This window comes from Lissotriton vulgaris, chromosome 11 (genome assembly GCF_964263255.1).
Source record: "Lissotriton vulgaris chromosome 11, aLisVul1.2, whole genome shotgun sequence".
Lineage (NCBI taxonomy): Eukaryota > Metazoa > Chordata > Amphibia > Caudata > Salamandridae > Lissotriton > Lissotriton vulgaris.
In genome coordinates this window covers 356,019,494-356,035,334 of record NC_141699.1, presented here as the reverse complement: position 1 = coordinate 356,035,334, position 15,841 = coordinate 356,019,494, and the positions used below count along the sequence as shown (strand labels likewise).

The 15,841-nt window shown below is 45.6% G+C and overlaps 1 protein-coding gene across 2 annotated transcripts in view; it reads left to right on the top strand.

The window, feature by feature from the left end:
• Positions 1 to 15,841, top strand: part of GPAT2 (glycerol-3-phosphate acyltransferase 2, mitochondrial) — a 1,776,577-nt gene that overhangs the window by 807,409 nt on the left and 953,327 nt on the right. For both annotated transcript variants that reach the window (XM_086944751.1, XM_086944750.1), the window contains 2 exons: positions 6,584 to 6,669; positions 7,339 to 7,457. In XM_086944751.1, the coding sequence (XP_086800877.1) occupies positions 6,584 to 6,669; positions 7,339 to 7,457 (205 nt within the window). The remainder of the gene's footprint in view (positions 1 to 6,583; positions 6,670 to 7,338; positions 7,458 to 15,841) is intronic.

Genomic DNA, 15,841 nt, shown 5'->3' with positions numbered 1-15,841 from the left:
TTTTAGGTTATAGGTAGCGGCTAACTTAATTCATGTGTCTTTTGCTCATTCTGTCATGCTTGATTGTAGAATTAATATTTAATAATAAATATCTTTGAATGTTGTTTTTATGAATGAGATTAACCTTTCCTTTTAACCAGATGCTGACATACAGAAGGATGGGATATGCCCTTCTGCAAATGTAACTGATGATGAGGGGAGAGTGTGAACTTCATTTGGGGAAATAACTCTTAAAGATGAATCTCCATTAGTATCCCCATTAGTGTATATCGTCGGGTGACGTTAAAGATATCGTCGGGTGACGTTAAAGATATCGTCGGGTGACGTTAAAGAATATAAGATGAGGTAATTATAGGATAAGATATGGAATCCATTAGGTGTTAGTGGTTTCTTAGATTATACAGGCTTGTAAATAGCTTCTTTTCACTTTCTCAGGTGAGTATTCTAGATATCTTGTAAATAGTGGCCTGAGAAGAGTGTTGTTACGTGACGACTGGGTTAGCCACGGTTGGTGAGCTGCCTGTCCTGAGAATCCGGTTGTTACACCGACCCACCCATCCTCCCCGTTCTGCGAACCAATATCTAGGGTTAAGGTCATCCCCTTTCAGGGCCCTAGTTTCAATGGCACCAGTGTTGGTTTTTAGCATAGCTCAGCATTTCTGGCGTGGAAAAGCTGTGTCTAAGAACTGATGTTAGCACGCAGAGGCTGCGTCTAAGTACTCCGACGATGTCATCACGGCGCCGACGGCGGACGCGGACGCGGAGCCGCAGACGACGCCTACCGACGCGCAAGGGTACTGATACGCAAACATTTCCGGATCCAGTCTGACGCCTAGGGATATTCTAAGGTAAGGAATCTATCACTAACTAATGTCTCTTACAGATATATCGTTACACAAGTAGTAACTTGTGCGCCAGGATGCCCTGTGCCTCTGGAACTCGTGTATTGTCAGGGCATTTGCCTTATTGCATACCCCCTGGTGAGATCTTTAAATGGCAGGACAGACAAACTCTGACAGTGACACCTACCAGATCATGAGTGGCAGTTATATTTGGAGGTATGTTCAAAAGAAAGGAATGGGAGCGACCCCACACCCAAGAGAAGGGGTACCACAGGTAGATAAAGAACACATTTCTCCTGGGAAAAGTTTCACTACACTGAAATCAGTGATGTTGATTAATCTCGACCATACAAACTTATTCTCTCATCCACATTCACCCACGACACCTATAGTGTCACCAGTCGCTCCTGTAAATTAGCAAATCTGCTTTTTCCCCCCTTGGTTAGGTCTCTTCATTCCTCAGCAAACCTTTTCCTTCCTGCCCTGCAAGCATTTGGTCTGCCTTGAAATTGTCCTTTAAGGAATTCAGCAGCAATGCAATCCCAGAGGATGTTCTACATGGTGTATTTTGTTTTGCTGAAGTCAGAGTTGCACCACTTTCTTAGAGAGGGCATGCTCTTCACTCTCAGCACGCACAGGTCATGAGGAGGTTGGTGGTGACGGTGTGATTACAGTCATAGAATTCACCTATATCAACTCTCTCCCCAATAAAGATTCTTCCCGTCCTCATGGATGTGGTCCCTCACCTTTTTCATGTCTGAAACATGTATTAAGTATGTATGCATGTGGGACATGTGGTATCACAGATGGATTGGTAAGTAGTTCGATTTATTTTGACTTGGTGCATGCTGTACAAGATGGTGTTTTTCTTTTTGAAAGCTGGCTATGTCCATCTCGGACTTGACCAGCCTAAATGTATGCCCCTTCTGTTAAATGTAAATGTAAATGTACATGTATTTATATAGCGCAAACCGCCCACATCGCAGGCATCTAAGCGCTTGCTTAGGGAACCCGTCCTGGTATTCCCCTGTGAGATAACCCCGGCAGGGTATCCACAAGGTGAAAGCCAGGCATCCCGCCGCGAGGGGCCGTTGTGGAGATTAAGCAAGCTATTGCCCAGAGTCGCAGAGTGTAAACCCGTGAGTCGAGTAGGCACCGGAGCGAGAATTATCGAGTCCGTGGAATTATTGAGCCCAAGCCCCGTCGAGGCGGGGAATTGAACCCTGGTCCAGGGCCGATCTCAGCTTCCGGGTCTGCCGCCTCTAACCCCTGAGCCACACTTCTCCACTTCTCCACTGTTCTGGATCTGTAACCTGTGTACCTGGTGGTCAAAGGGGCAGAAGTCTCATCCAGTCCTTGTTTTTTTTTCTCTGTTCATTCTGTCTCCCTTGGGAAAAGTAGCAAGTGGCTGACTTGGAGTCCAATGAACTTCCAAATAAGACCACGCAGAACTGGGTACAGTAACAAGAACAGAATATTTCTCCTGATTAGTAAACTGCCAATATTGTTTGGCAGACGGGGCAGCTGCATCATTACTCCAGTCCAAAGGGAACATGGGCCTCCATCTGCATATCTATAACCCTAGAAACCTATGGGAAATTATTCATTATCTATCTGTAATCTTAAAAACCCAAGGGGAATTATTCATTTTTCGGGGCCAATGACATTGATTATTTACGACGTGCCTGCAAGTCCAAATCAAGAGTGCATACCAAATATAAGACCCCATTGGGCTTTCCCAGAAAGCAAGTCTCATATAGTCACATATGTCTCGTTGAATGTACTAGAACCTGGTCCTTAAACTGTTAACCAGGTTCCTCCTAGTCTTTCCCCCAAAAGCCTCTTTTAGGGAAGAGGGTCGATGCTTTCCAGGTCATGGAAGCTAGCAAGACTATGGTGTAAAATCAGCTTATTGACTCCAATGAAAATGTTCCCAGGTAGCATGGATCGAGACAGTCCCAACATGTTTTAGGACTGATATAGGTATGAATTGAGTTTTTGGTATTGACCTCATAGGAGTAGGGATGGTAGAGGTATTTGTACTTGATTCAATGGCTATCTGCCAAGATAAAATCACAGAGTAGGTGATTCCTGAATAGGAGTAATCCTGGAATGAAGAGATAGAACATCAGGCCGAGGCATAATGCACCGTCTCCGGTGAAGTGCCCAAGACTGCAAGTGACCAGGTGCTGGTTTCTCGATGCCTAGCAGAGTTGCCGAAGTTCCTGGCTTCTGGGGGACCGCCAATGATTAGTTTGTTCAGCCCAGTAAGAGTGCCTCACTCCCTTTTTTTTAATTATATATTTGTATAGATTTTTTAATGTTACCAATAAATGTGTACATTGAAACAATGCAGCACAATTTGCGTCGCAGTTGTCTGCTAGTGACTAAAAATCATATCCTATTAGGTTTGTACTCCTAAGTTGCATTTCTAACACAAACTACTTAACAAAAGGAAGATGACCAGAATTACATACAAATCATTGATATTTGGGTTATACAAGTTATAATCATTCAGATTTCATAGAAAGATGAGCTTCTTTATTGTGAAGCCATCAACCTTGAATGTGTGGGTAGGAATGGATTCGTGGTTGCTGAGGTCCACTGAAAGTCCTAGGACAGACTTTTTTTGTGTGAAAATGAAACATAAACCCAGCATAGTGTACACATTACTTGGGTATATATATGCTTATACAGTTGATTGACAACATAAGAGTACATAGCAGCGTCCGGAACCTCATTGAAGGCATTAAACTATTTAACATTGGTCACAGATAATAAGCGTCCAAAGACCATCAAAACAACATGCCCGATTGAAAAGAAGCTGCACCCTCTAATCCAGCATGTGTGCACGGTGGAGCCTAGTGCCATCTGGGCCGTGCAGGACTTGCTTGCATCAGGGCGCATGTGTCGTGCATGCAGTATCAATGGGGTGTGAAAGTAGATATGGCTTGAGGGGGTCTCCTATATCCCTAGGGCGCAAAGTTAAAGGGAGGAGCTCAGCATATGTGAATGTCTGTTCCTGCCAAAATATATCACTGAGCCAGTCCTTAAACTAGGGCGCCATGCCCCGTCCCCATCTGCATGCTATTCGCCGTTTGGGCAACAGTAGACCAAACGACACAAATCACCGATGCACCACGTCTTAATTCTCAGTGTACCCTAGTAGAGCTACTAGAGGGGATGCCCGAAGCTGCAGAATCTTCATTTGTTCTAATGCTTAAAACACCGGTCTCCAGTATGCCTGTGTAGTGACACATTCCCAGGCAAGGTGCAGAAGGTCCGAAGCCTCCACACCACATCTGTTGCATTTATTGTTATCGCACAATTTGTACTTATACATTTTAACAGGGGTGTAGTAGGTGCGGTGCAGAAATTTGTAATGTATAATACGTAAACGGCTACTTGAGGAAATCTGTTCTGTCTGCTTGCAGCCGTAGACCCACTGTTTATCAGTTATATCCTGCCCCATATCAGTAGACCACCTGTCTCTATCAGCGCAACGGTCTGAAGCCGGACTGGCAAATCGACTATGATATAGCATAGATACCAGGCGGTGTCGCTACGCAATATTGTATGCAGCGAAGAGAGATCCTGAGTTTCTTGTGGATATGACGGAGTGTATTCTTTTATACCCTGGCGCAGTCTGACATGTAGAAAAATGTCCATGCCATTTAAATAGAGATCCCCCAGCAGGTAACATTGAACTTTGCTTTAGTTTTTTTGAAAACTCCTTATTGTAATACTGGCATCTTAAGATGATAAACCAAGGGAAGTAGAGGTGAATACAGCATAGGTGCTTGCATTCGTCTGACAATACGCTGCCATGCTTTCACCGTACACTTAACCAATGTCTCGGGGTGTGGTTGGGCCCAGTATAGCGCCCTCCAGTGGAATAGGATCCGCCAGCCAGTGTTCAGTTGCCACTTGCTTAGGACAGACTTCGACTTCTCTGAGACCCTTCGTAGTGGTCGGGGTCACAATTGTGTGGTTGAAAATCAACCTATTTGGTCCCTTGGAACACCCCCTGACTTCAGCCAGCAACATATACTTGTTGGGTGGATCTTGCTACCAGCTATCTTGAGCCTGTGTCCTGAAATATTATCATAACTGCCCTTGTGGTAGCTAGGATTATTCTTGGCAGTTTCTCCTCGGTCAGATTTCGCTTGACTGTGATCGTACAGAAGAAGACACTTAATGTGCACACTCTTGAAAGTGTTGTGGGATGCGTGTGCTGTAAACTAGCACTTTTCCACATCTTACTACCCAGAGACCAATAGGCTGGTATAATGATTCAACAAGACTGTAAAAACCTCCATAAGTGAAGAAGCCATTGAGGGGGAAGTAGGGGATCCTTGCTATGTCTCTTAGATGCGTATTGGGAGGCACCCTCAAAGGAGGTACTGTACAGTCACTGTGTACTCCTCTGTGAACTCTGGATCCATATCCCCCCACTTGCCAGAGAATGGACTAGTAGATACGTTCTACCCTAAGAAGTCCCCCCCCCGCCAAAATATGAAAAGCTATTTATTTCCTGGGACTCTATAAAGGGATGTCCAGTAAATACAGAATGCTAAATATACCGTAACTTATTGTTCAAGTTGTTCTCACACTTGTGTATTCCAATGACAAAGGCATCAGATAGACACTTCGCTGTTTTAATTATTAGCATCAGCCAATCGTGTGTGTGCCTGTGCAACTTGAGCTCATTCTTCTCTGAATGTGGCATCTTCCAAGAATATATGTGGTCTATTTGTGACTATGAACCCCCTAGGGTACGCGTTTTTACATAAGTACTCTGGAGGTTGCTCCTGTGTAATGCGGTCTTGACCTGCTCCCTCTTCAATGTGTTCAAAGTGTCCCAATCTTCTGACTTGGCTAAAGTCTGACCAATGCTAGTCTTGTCAAACAGAGGGTCACTTTCCAAGAGGAAGCTCACCTCCTCATCAGTAAAAGTCAGTTCCAAATTCTCAGCCATTATTAAACTGCTGTTATGCAGGTGACCTTCTCTAAAAAATGATCTCTAAACTGTTACAGGTATCAATGTCACATATTGCTAGTGTTTTGTAATTTGTCACTGAACCATTAATATTGTGTCCCCACAGCTGTACGCTGCTTTCATACCAAAAGCAATGAGAGGGGAGGGGAACAGTTATGTGAGAAATACCTCCGTTTCCTGGAACTGATTTACATAAACCAGAAGTGGAGGGAGTCTCCCACAACAAGCAGCCACTATGCCCTACTCCTTAGTGTTCACTTATAGAACCTTCGACCATATGCTAATGATGTGGCATATCCACTAGTGTTCCTTGTTACGAGTAACAAGCCCACGTGGTATCAAATGATTTTCTGATGGCTTTGGATGTCTGATGTAGTTCTTCTGGTAATGAGTCTATAATACTTTGGGCATCAGTCTTGGGATTTAATTTAGTGTTTTTAACAATAAGGAACTGATATTTTGAGGAGACAAATGATACTTTTTTGGTGGGTGGTAGTTGTGCTTCACTACTTTGATTGCACTCTGTGGTGTTTAGTATTACATTCTGTGGTGTCAATTTGTGTCTCTGCTGTATTGCTTGTGGTAGCATTCAAATTATGATTGGGGAGTCAAGTTTGATGTGGCCTTTCGTATTTATGATGAGTCAGTTGGAGTGTCAGATGTTTTGGGTGTGATTTATTTTGTTGTTTCTTTCAATAATTATTTTGAGTACATTCCTGAATACATACTTTTTATGTTTCAGGAATATATTGGAAACAACCTATCAAGCCATCGCAGATCGGGTGCTTCTGTAGAAGAACTGCTACTACCCTTGATTCTGGGCAAAAGGTAACGCAATCTGAGAGAGGACCGAATTCATTGTTGGTGCATGACGGTGAAAAGATAAATAGCACTCCCATCTTCTAGTATAACTTCCTGCAATTAATGTGCTGTTTGTGTCTCTTCTCTTGGTGTATCCATGTGCTCTACAAATCTGTTTCTTCATAAGGCTGTGCCATCAACTCTGCTGCCGTATCTCCTATGCATCTAGTTGTGCACTCTAAGAAGAAACAGTACTTTATAGTCTAAGTCTTGCATTCAACTGTGGTATTTTCTCTGCACCCTGTGATTCTCTCTGTCTTTCTCCAGATGTAGTGTTTGTCTACAATTCTGTTCATTTTCGATTCTTTCCTTGGACTATTTCTTCCCATTCTCTTACTTTGGCAGTGGCCTCTACGAATAGACGTTTTGGGTGAATTGGTCTGCCAATGTCTTTTTATTACTTCTTTCCATTGGCTTTTTAATCGGTTTCTCTTTCTCCTTGTACTTATTTTCTTGTTCTTTTTTTCGTGCACCCTATTCTGCAAGTCTAGCAATGGGTTCTCCTCTCTGGGTCCAACTTTGGGATGGTATTTCATTTCTTCTTCTTGTGCATTTTTACCACTAGGGTTTGCAATTATGACAGAACTTCGCTTCTAGCCAATGGCCTTGCCTCATATTATTGTATATATCCTTTAGTTCTAGACCCGTTGACTCTGATAGTTCACTGCAGTGGTGTGCACGTTCAGAAGGGATAAGTTCACTGAAGGAGGAGGAAAAAAATCTGGTTACAATGCTAAGCCTTCATTCCTTAAATGGTATGTATAAGGATTACATGAGTTCCTTTTGAGCACTTATCACAGTGAAGTGTTTTGATATTTTGTACATAAAACCTAAACACTTTGTGAAAATGGAATTGCCTTTGACCTTTTATGAAGATTTTGAGCACTGTCCTACTGATCTTTGTTTTTGATGCTGCACATTTATTGCAGCATCTACTAGTCACGAACACAAAGACTATTTTATTTTGTAAAGTTAAGTCTTATAGTGCTGGAAGCAGTAAGTACGAGGGCAGATGTACAACTTAATGTATATATTGTTGGCAGGTTTAGTAGCACATGTGTGGCGATATAGTGTTGCAAAGGGCAGGGTCGGTAAGCAGAGAAACCAGAAGCAAACGTGGTAGTCACCATTGTAAAACTACCCTAATGCAGCGTTTAATTTAATAGGAAGGACAAGAGGGATTGAGAAAAAGGAGTGAAGTGGTGTTTGCAGAGTCTGGTTGTGGTGGCATATGCAGGTGACTGATGGCCGTGATAAGGGGTTGTTTGGGGCACTTGAGCATCTGTCGAAGGTTGTTGAGTGTTGTTGGTTCTGGTCCTTTTTATACCCAGTGCTGCATGGGAAAATGTCAGTCATGATATCGAGCAGAGCACAGAAAATCTGCTTCTGGGAGGGAATGGTACATTGCTGTCCATTGCTGTCTTCCACCGCAAGATCGCTGACATACACAACAGCTTCGACGCACAGACCACACACCCTACAGCCGAACCTACGCCCGCCACCACCACCCTCTGCAACTGGACCCCGATCAGCACCGAAGACACCACCCACACGATGAACTCCATCCACTCCGGATCAGCAACCGACCCCTGCCCCCACCACGTCTTCAACAATGCCGATTCAGTCATCGCACCCCATCTCCGGGACATCATCAACTCCTCCTTCCACACTGCCACCTTCCCGGAGAGCTGGAAGCACGCCGAGCTTACCGCCCTCCTGAAGAAACCAACGGCGGACCCCACCGACCTCAAGAACTACCTTCCCATCTCGCTCCTTCCTTTTCCGGCCAAAGTCATCGAGAAGACCGTCAACAGACAGCTCGCCGCCTTCCTCGAGACGTACGGATCCCTCGACCCCTCGCAGTCCGGGTTTCGGGCCAACCACAGCACCGAGACCACCCTAATCGCAGCCACCGACGACATCAGAACCCTGATCGACAACGGGGAAACAGCGGCCCTCCTCCTCCTGGACCTCTCTGCGGCGTTCGATACTGTCTGCCACCGCACCCTAGTGAAACGCCTCAGCAACATCGGAATCCGAGAGAAAGCACTGGAGTGGATCATCTCGTTCCTCGCCGGAAGAACCCAGAGAGTCCGCCTCCCCCCGTTCAGATCCGAAGCCACCTGCGGCGTACCGCAAGTATCTTCATTCAGCCCAACACTCTTCAACATCTACATGAGCCCCCTCGCAGCCATTGCACGCCAACACAACCTCAACATCATCTCATATGCCGACGACACCCAGCTGATCCTCTCCCTCACCAACGACCCCACCACCGCCAGAGCCAGCCTACACGAAGGGATGAAAGACGTTGCCGACTGGATGAAAAACAGCCACCTTAAACTGAACTCAGACAAGACGGAAGTCCTCATCCTGGGATCATCACCCTCCGCCTGGGACGACTCCTGGTGGCCCCCGGCCCTGGGCACCGCTCCCAAGCCAACGGACCACGCACGCAACCTGGGCTTCATCCTGGACTCCTCCCTGTCGATGACCAGACAAGTCAACGCCGTCTCGTCATCGTGCTTCAACACCCTGCGCATGCTCCGCAAGATCTTCAGATGGATCCCCACTGAAACCAGGAAGACCGTTACCCAGGCACTCGTCACCAGCCGACTGGACTACGGGAACACCCTCTACGCCGGAACCACAGCCAAAATTCAAAAAAGACTCCAACGCCTCTGCACGACTCATCCTGGACATCCCCGACACAGCCACTTCACCGGACACCTGAGAGACCTGCATAGGCTCCCCGTCAGCAAGAGAATCACGTTCAGACTCCTCACCCACGCACACAAGGCTCTCCACGACCTGGGCCCCAAGTACCTCAACGACCGCATGACCTTCTACACGCCCACCCGCCAGCTAAGATCGACCAGCCACGCCCTCGCCACCGTACCACGCATCCGCAGAGCCACCGCCGGAGGAAGGTCCTTCTCCTACCTGGCAGCCAAGACTTGGAACTCCCTCCCCACCCACCTTCGGCGAACCCAAGACCATCTCTCCTTCAGGAAGCAGCTCAAGACCTGGCTGTTCGAGCAGTAACTTACCCCCGTCCCCCAGCGCCTTGAGACCCTCCTGGGTGAGTAGCGCGCTATACAAATGCCGTGATTGATTGATTGATTGTCCTAAGTGGTGGTGGAATTGGATGCCTTTCCCACACTGCCCTATTATTGTCTGCACCAAGCAGAAATCCCAGGCTTGCGTATGAATCTGCCTTGGCTCACTTTGGTGTAAATGTGATGAAGATGAGACTGGGTTTTAGGTCACCTAGTAGTTTCTGTTCCAGCCAGTTCGCCTGCCCTTTGTCATCTGCACTGTGTCTCCATTGCAACGTCCTCTTGCTCTTCATTGAAACTGACGATTTTCTAGTTCGGAAAGACTGGTGTTACTGGGGCTAGTGTCTGACCCCTGATACTTGGGATGCTGCCAATACTCAGCGTCCCTCTTCTTCAGCCGGCCAGTTCAGATCAATCCAGCAGAGTTCCTCCAGCTTGGTAATGGCTGCCAGGGACTAACAGCAAGGATATTCAAAGAACCAGGGAACACAAGTTAGGTCCATTCAGGCTTGCCATGGTGTAGCTCCTCAAAGTCCCAACACAAGGGATTCAGCATGGTTTCATTTTTCCGGGCACCAGGACATTAGCCTGACTCTTGCCAGCTCTCAAGGACAGTTTGAATTTCAAACATCCAGCCAGGAGCGAGTGTCGTCTTCTTGTGGGTGTAGGTCAAGGATCTAGTTTCGGTTTGATCAATACATGGATTTCAACTCCCGTTCCAGACTTTCATAGATAACACCCTTATTATTTACTAGTTACTAGGGTCTGCGTGGGGGCTGTGAGGGTGGTCCGATATTGGTTAGCTTTACAGTGGAGAAACGCAGCGTCCTACCCACCCTTCAAATGGGTATCACAAGCATATTTTAATCACACTTGCCACGTACAGTTGGGTGAAATCCAGGATCCTGTGATGAGGGTACAAGAAGGGTCTGTTGAGTTAAATCCCTGAGGTACAGAGAAGAAGCAATGTAAACTGCCTCCAACAAGGCAATCACCCTGTAGAGAAATTACTACTGAGAAGATGAAAAGAAGAGCGCTTTGGGTGTCCTTAATTATGTCTAGAATGCTATTTGGTACGATTTTTACAGTTGGTGCATCGGTAGTCTCTGTGATCAGAGACCGCCAGGTGAATACTTAATGAGAGCATTTTACAAAAAATGTAATGTAATGTGGCACAGCTGCAACAGATAGCTGGGGAATTTTGTCTAATATTAATAATGACTTAGTTAATTTCCTGAAGACGGCTGATTGCCAGAAACCGGTCCTAGGATGCTTGATTCCGGTCCAGGGAAGACATGGCTTGGCAGTTCGGGCTGGACTGTTCCCATGAGGCACAGGGTCAAGACTGATTTGCATATGGCCATATCTGAACTGGGTTGGCTTGGTGAGCAAAATAACGATGGATCAAACCCAGATCTGTGACTGGGGGTGAATGTTTTGCCATTTTGCAACATTCCGTCCATCATCTTGTGTGTTTTGCTGTTCACCCTATGTGGGAAGGGTATGCCCAGAAGTGGGTCCCGTGCTCATTATGCCACTGGAATCAAGCTATCCCGGCTGAAGACGGCTGATAGCCAGAAACCGGTCCTAGGATGCTTGATTCCGATCCAGGTAAGACATTGCTTGGCAGTTCGGGGTGGACTGTTCCCATGAGGCACAGGGTCAGACTGATTTGCATATGGCCATGTCTGAACTGGGGTGGCTTGGTGAGCAAAATAACGATGGATCAAACCCAGATCTGTGACTGGGGGTAAATGTTTTGCCATTGTGCAACATTCCGTCCATCATCTTGTGTGTTTTGCTGTTCACCTTGAGTGAAGGGTATGCCCAAACGTGGGACCCGTGCTCACTATGCCACTGGAGTCAAGCTATCCTGGCTGAAGACGGCTGATACCCAGAAACCGGTCCTAGGATGCTTGATTCCGGTTCAGGGAAGATATGGCTTGGCAGTTCGGGCTGAACTGTTCCCATGAGGCACAGGGTCAAGACTGATTTGCAAATGGCCATGTCTGAACTGGGGTGGCTTGGTGAGCAACATAACGATGGATCAAACCTAGATCTATGACTGGGAGTGAATGTTTTGCCATTGTACAACATTCCGTCCATCATCTTGTGTGTTTTAGTTAATTTCCCAGAACTCTTACATGTAAAAAAGCAGAAGGTATTTTGTTCTTGCACCAAATCTTCAGGACCATCAGCTTCCATACCCAAAAAGCAGGTCATGCCTGCCACGTGCTTGGTCTGCCAATTGCTGGCGAGGCTGTTCAACCAGTGTCATTTGCCAAGCACTACCGACCCCACCTCCTCCCCTGAGTTTTCATAAAAGTGATGTCTGTGGTCGCTGCATATCTTCGCCGGTCACGGATGACTGTATTACTATTCCTCAACAACTTGCTGTTGAATAGGATCCTGCATCTTTGTCTGAATGTACGATGAGCATCTCCTTTGCTTTTTATGACTATTGGTCCCCTTCGACCACTGGTGCTTCGTATTGTAAGTATGTTTGTCAGACGTTACGACAAGGTAGTTAGTAGCACCTTTCGTTTGTTAGTTATAGTAATTCAACTTTCAATTCATGGCACAACATGACTTTTCTAAGAGTCAACAGTAAATTATCTTGCAGTGAGAGAACTGTGAACAGTGCTTCTCTTAGAGATGGAACACATTTGTTCCAGGTATGGTGCGAGTAAGGCACTAAAAAAATTCCTTGTAAACTCAGCCATACCAACTATGGTGCCTCCAGTTTATTACATTGTAAGTAGGCTTTAGAGAGAGCATTTTTTGAATACTTCTTATGCATTCTCTTTAACATGGTTACCGTGCAATGGCATATAATACTAGTTACATGTTTAATATAATTTCTGAAGATGAATGACCTTTTAAGGCCCTTTCCCTGCTAAATATGATGCACTTCATTTGCGGTTGGCGAGCCATGCCAGATTTCACCCAGATGTTTTGGCTCGCTTTTATTTTGTAGTTGTAATTCTACTTTTTTCGTGAGTTTGCGCCCACAAACTATTCCTCCTGCGCTACTGTTGATTCCTGCCTCTGTTGTGAAGGATGAGTCACATTTGCTTCGTCGAGTGTCTGTATTGTATTTGTGTCTCTAACTCATTTAATGCTCTTTACAATTATTTTCCTACGCCTGTTTCTGTTGATATGCATATATTTCTGATACATGGTTTGAATACCACCCACTCTAGCTGATAATTTCGATCAAGCCTTCATTTTTCTTTAAAGAATGTTCTGAGTGTTGTTTTGCAAGCCGGAACAAAAGTAAACTCTGGTAATACATCATCAGCACCCTTCCTATGAGTGTGTATAGAGTACAGCGACTAATAGGACTGCATTAAGCACTTCATCTACCCCATCGTTAGTTTGCTTTGATCTCTCTTGCTCACTTGAATCACTGATAAAATATCACATTTAACTTCATAAAATGAACCTTTTTTGAGTGGGTGTTGTCATGTCTATATTTTGCTCCTTGTAAAATTGTGACTTTTTGCTTCGTGAGATTCACCAGAGCATTTCTGTTTTTTTTTGCTCTTAGTGAACGAAAGTCAAAGCAAGCATTTGCAATTGTATTAGTACTTTGCGCGTTAACAATTGGATTGAACTGCGGCATAATATTCATGATTGGTCAAGTTAGAGAGACCAGTGGGGTTTTCAGGCCAGGGTGTTTTGTGTAGCATATTCGCAGCTAGAGAACATATTGTTGTGTTGGCGTTTCGGTATCCTCTCAGCAACCTTTTTGTTTGCCATGTGATAGTCTCAACGTGCTCACCCTCTTTTTCGTCTTCTACGGTCTGTGTCCAGGCAGGACTTCTGTCCAGTCTGGTACCAGATACCTATTCTTTCTTGAGGCCATCCCCCTTGGAACCAAATTCCGCGCCCTCAAATATGCAGACACTGTTACCCTATCTGTCCTCCCTGTACCCAAATGTTCACAGGCCTCACTTTTATACAGTCTGGTGCCAGTTACCTGTTCTTTCTTGAGGGCATCCCCCTTGGAACCACAGTCCGCGACCTAAAACATGCAGACACTGTTACCTTATCTATCTCTCCCGTTAATATTGGGGCATCAATTGATTGTCAATAAATTGCTGGTTGGCCACTCGTGGCTCTTATTTCTGTTTTTTATTTTCTGGCCTCACTCAGAGTGATTCAATACCAAAAGATCTCTGTACCCTGGACGTTGGTTAGCATACGTCTAATAGACATGAGTACATAGTTGTCTGGATACTACACTATCTAATTCCAGACACCCCCCCTCTCTATTTATGGTAAGGTGTATAAACTCTAATGCCTTACTGTCCACAACAAACCACTGTTTGTCACTTAAAACAGGAGATTCCGGGCAAGGTTCAACTCGACATGTCCAATGATGTCTGCCCCACTGAGACAATCCATCCACCCACACTTTAAAAAAGTAATAAATCAAATGAAAAAAATGTGTGGCGGAGAGGAAGGCACCTCACGGGCGGACAACCCTCTGGGAACTTGGCAGATGTTTACCAATTCTATGCCCTTCTCTCATCATCGGTTGCCATTCCTTTTCCAAGAAGAAAATAGTGTCAAAAGCAAAAGGTGCGTGCAGAAAGGTGCTGGACAAGAAGCTAGAGAAATAGCTCCATGGTGTGACAAACAGAGAAGAGTGAGATAAAATCAACAGACACACCAATTTTACAACTTTATTATTAACTCTGGTGTGTGCTGGTGAAATAAAAAGGCTGGTAGCTTACTGTCGCATACCACTACCTGTCACCGACATGTTTCACTGCCCGATAAATGTTTGGCAGATTCATCAGGGTTTACCACTCGGTCACCGCACCAATGTTGGACATCTTTATAGGAAACTGTCGAGTTGAAAAACAAGCCCCACTTAAAACTAGATCTGGACCAATCTCATTTCTTTATTGTATAAAGTGTTAATTAATTAATTAATTGCGGGTTTATATAGCGCTAGGAATCGACTCCCGGAGGAGTATCTCCGCGCTTCGACCGCTGGGGAACCCGTCCTGGCTCACCCTGAGAGATGGTCCTTAATGGGTATCTCTAAGGTGCGACCAAGCATCCCCGGCGGTCTGGGGGGGCCGTTGTGAAGATGAGGCAAGCTAATGCCCAGAGTTGCCGAGTGTGGTCCCTGACTGGAGTAGGCACCGAGGCGAGAATTATCGAGCCCGCTGACCCTAGTCCACGACCCTGCCGCGTCGGGAATCGAACCCTGGTCCCGGGCCGTCCTCTGCTTACGGGTCTGCCGCCTCTAACCAGTGAGCCACAATTATTACCCTAAACCAGCCATTTCCTCTCATACCGGTTGGTCAGGAAAATATCCACCCTCCTGTAGATTGTGGCATCAATCTGTGAATAAACGACCTGTGGTCAGAGCATATAAGGTCTAGCCGAACCAAATTGTAGCCCCGCTGTATATCGATGTCCAAAATAAAACATTCCCCGTATATATGTTAACCGTTCTGTTATGTACAAGTTCACACTCTCACACATGCATATCAACTGCCCATTACTTCAAACAAAGGGATGTGGCCATAGTTCACTTCCAGTGGCCGCCCATCACCCTGTAGAAGTCGCTATGAGCAAGAGTAAAATAGCCGGTAACTACCCCGACTCAGAAAACATAACCGTCTGTGATCCTAATCGAGCGTTTAACTGTTACAAACACGTGCATCAGTCCTACCGCCCCCTATTCTCCTCACCGTACAAACATGGAACCAGGACCTTATATCATCCAGGAACGCCGCATAGTGACTGCCAGCGCTTTTTAAAGTTGCAATGATTTTGCCAAACCCGGAACAATCCGGTCACGTGGTAGGCGGAGCATGCTCATCAAACCCTCGTCCTAAGCAGGAGCAGCGGGCGCCAATCTTAGAATGGAGAGAAAAACAGTATTTTTTTTTGGTAGAGCTCAGTTCAGTATGAATATGCTCTGCTCCCAACAACATGCCCCATTCGCAATGTCCTGTGCTTTCTTTTCGGATGTGGGTGGAAATTATTGATGTAAGGGGTACGTTTTGTGTGCGCTGTAGAAAAAGAAAAACACCAATAACGGTGCCCTGTATATT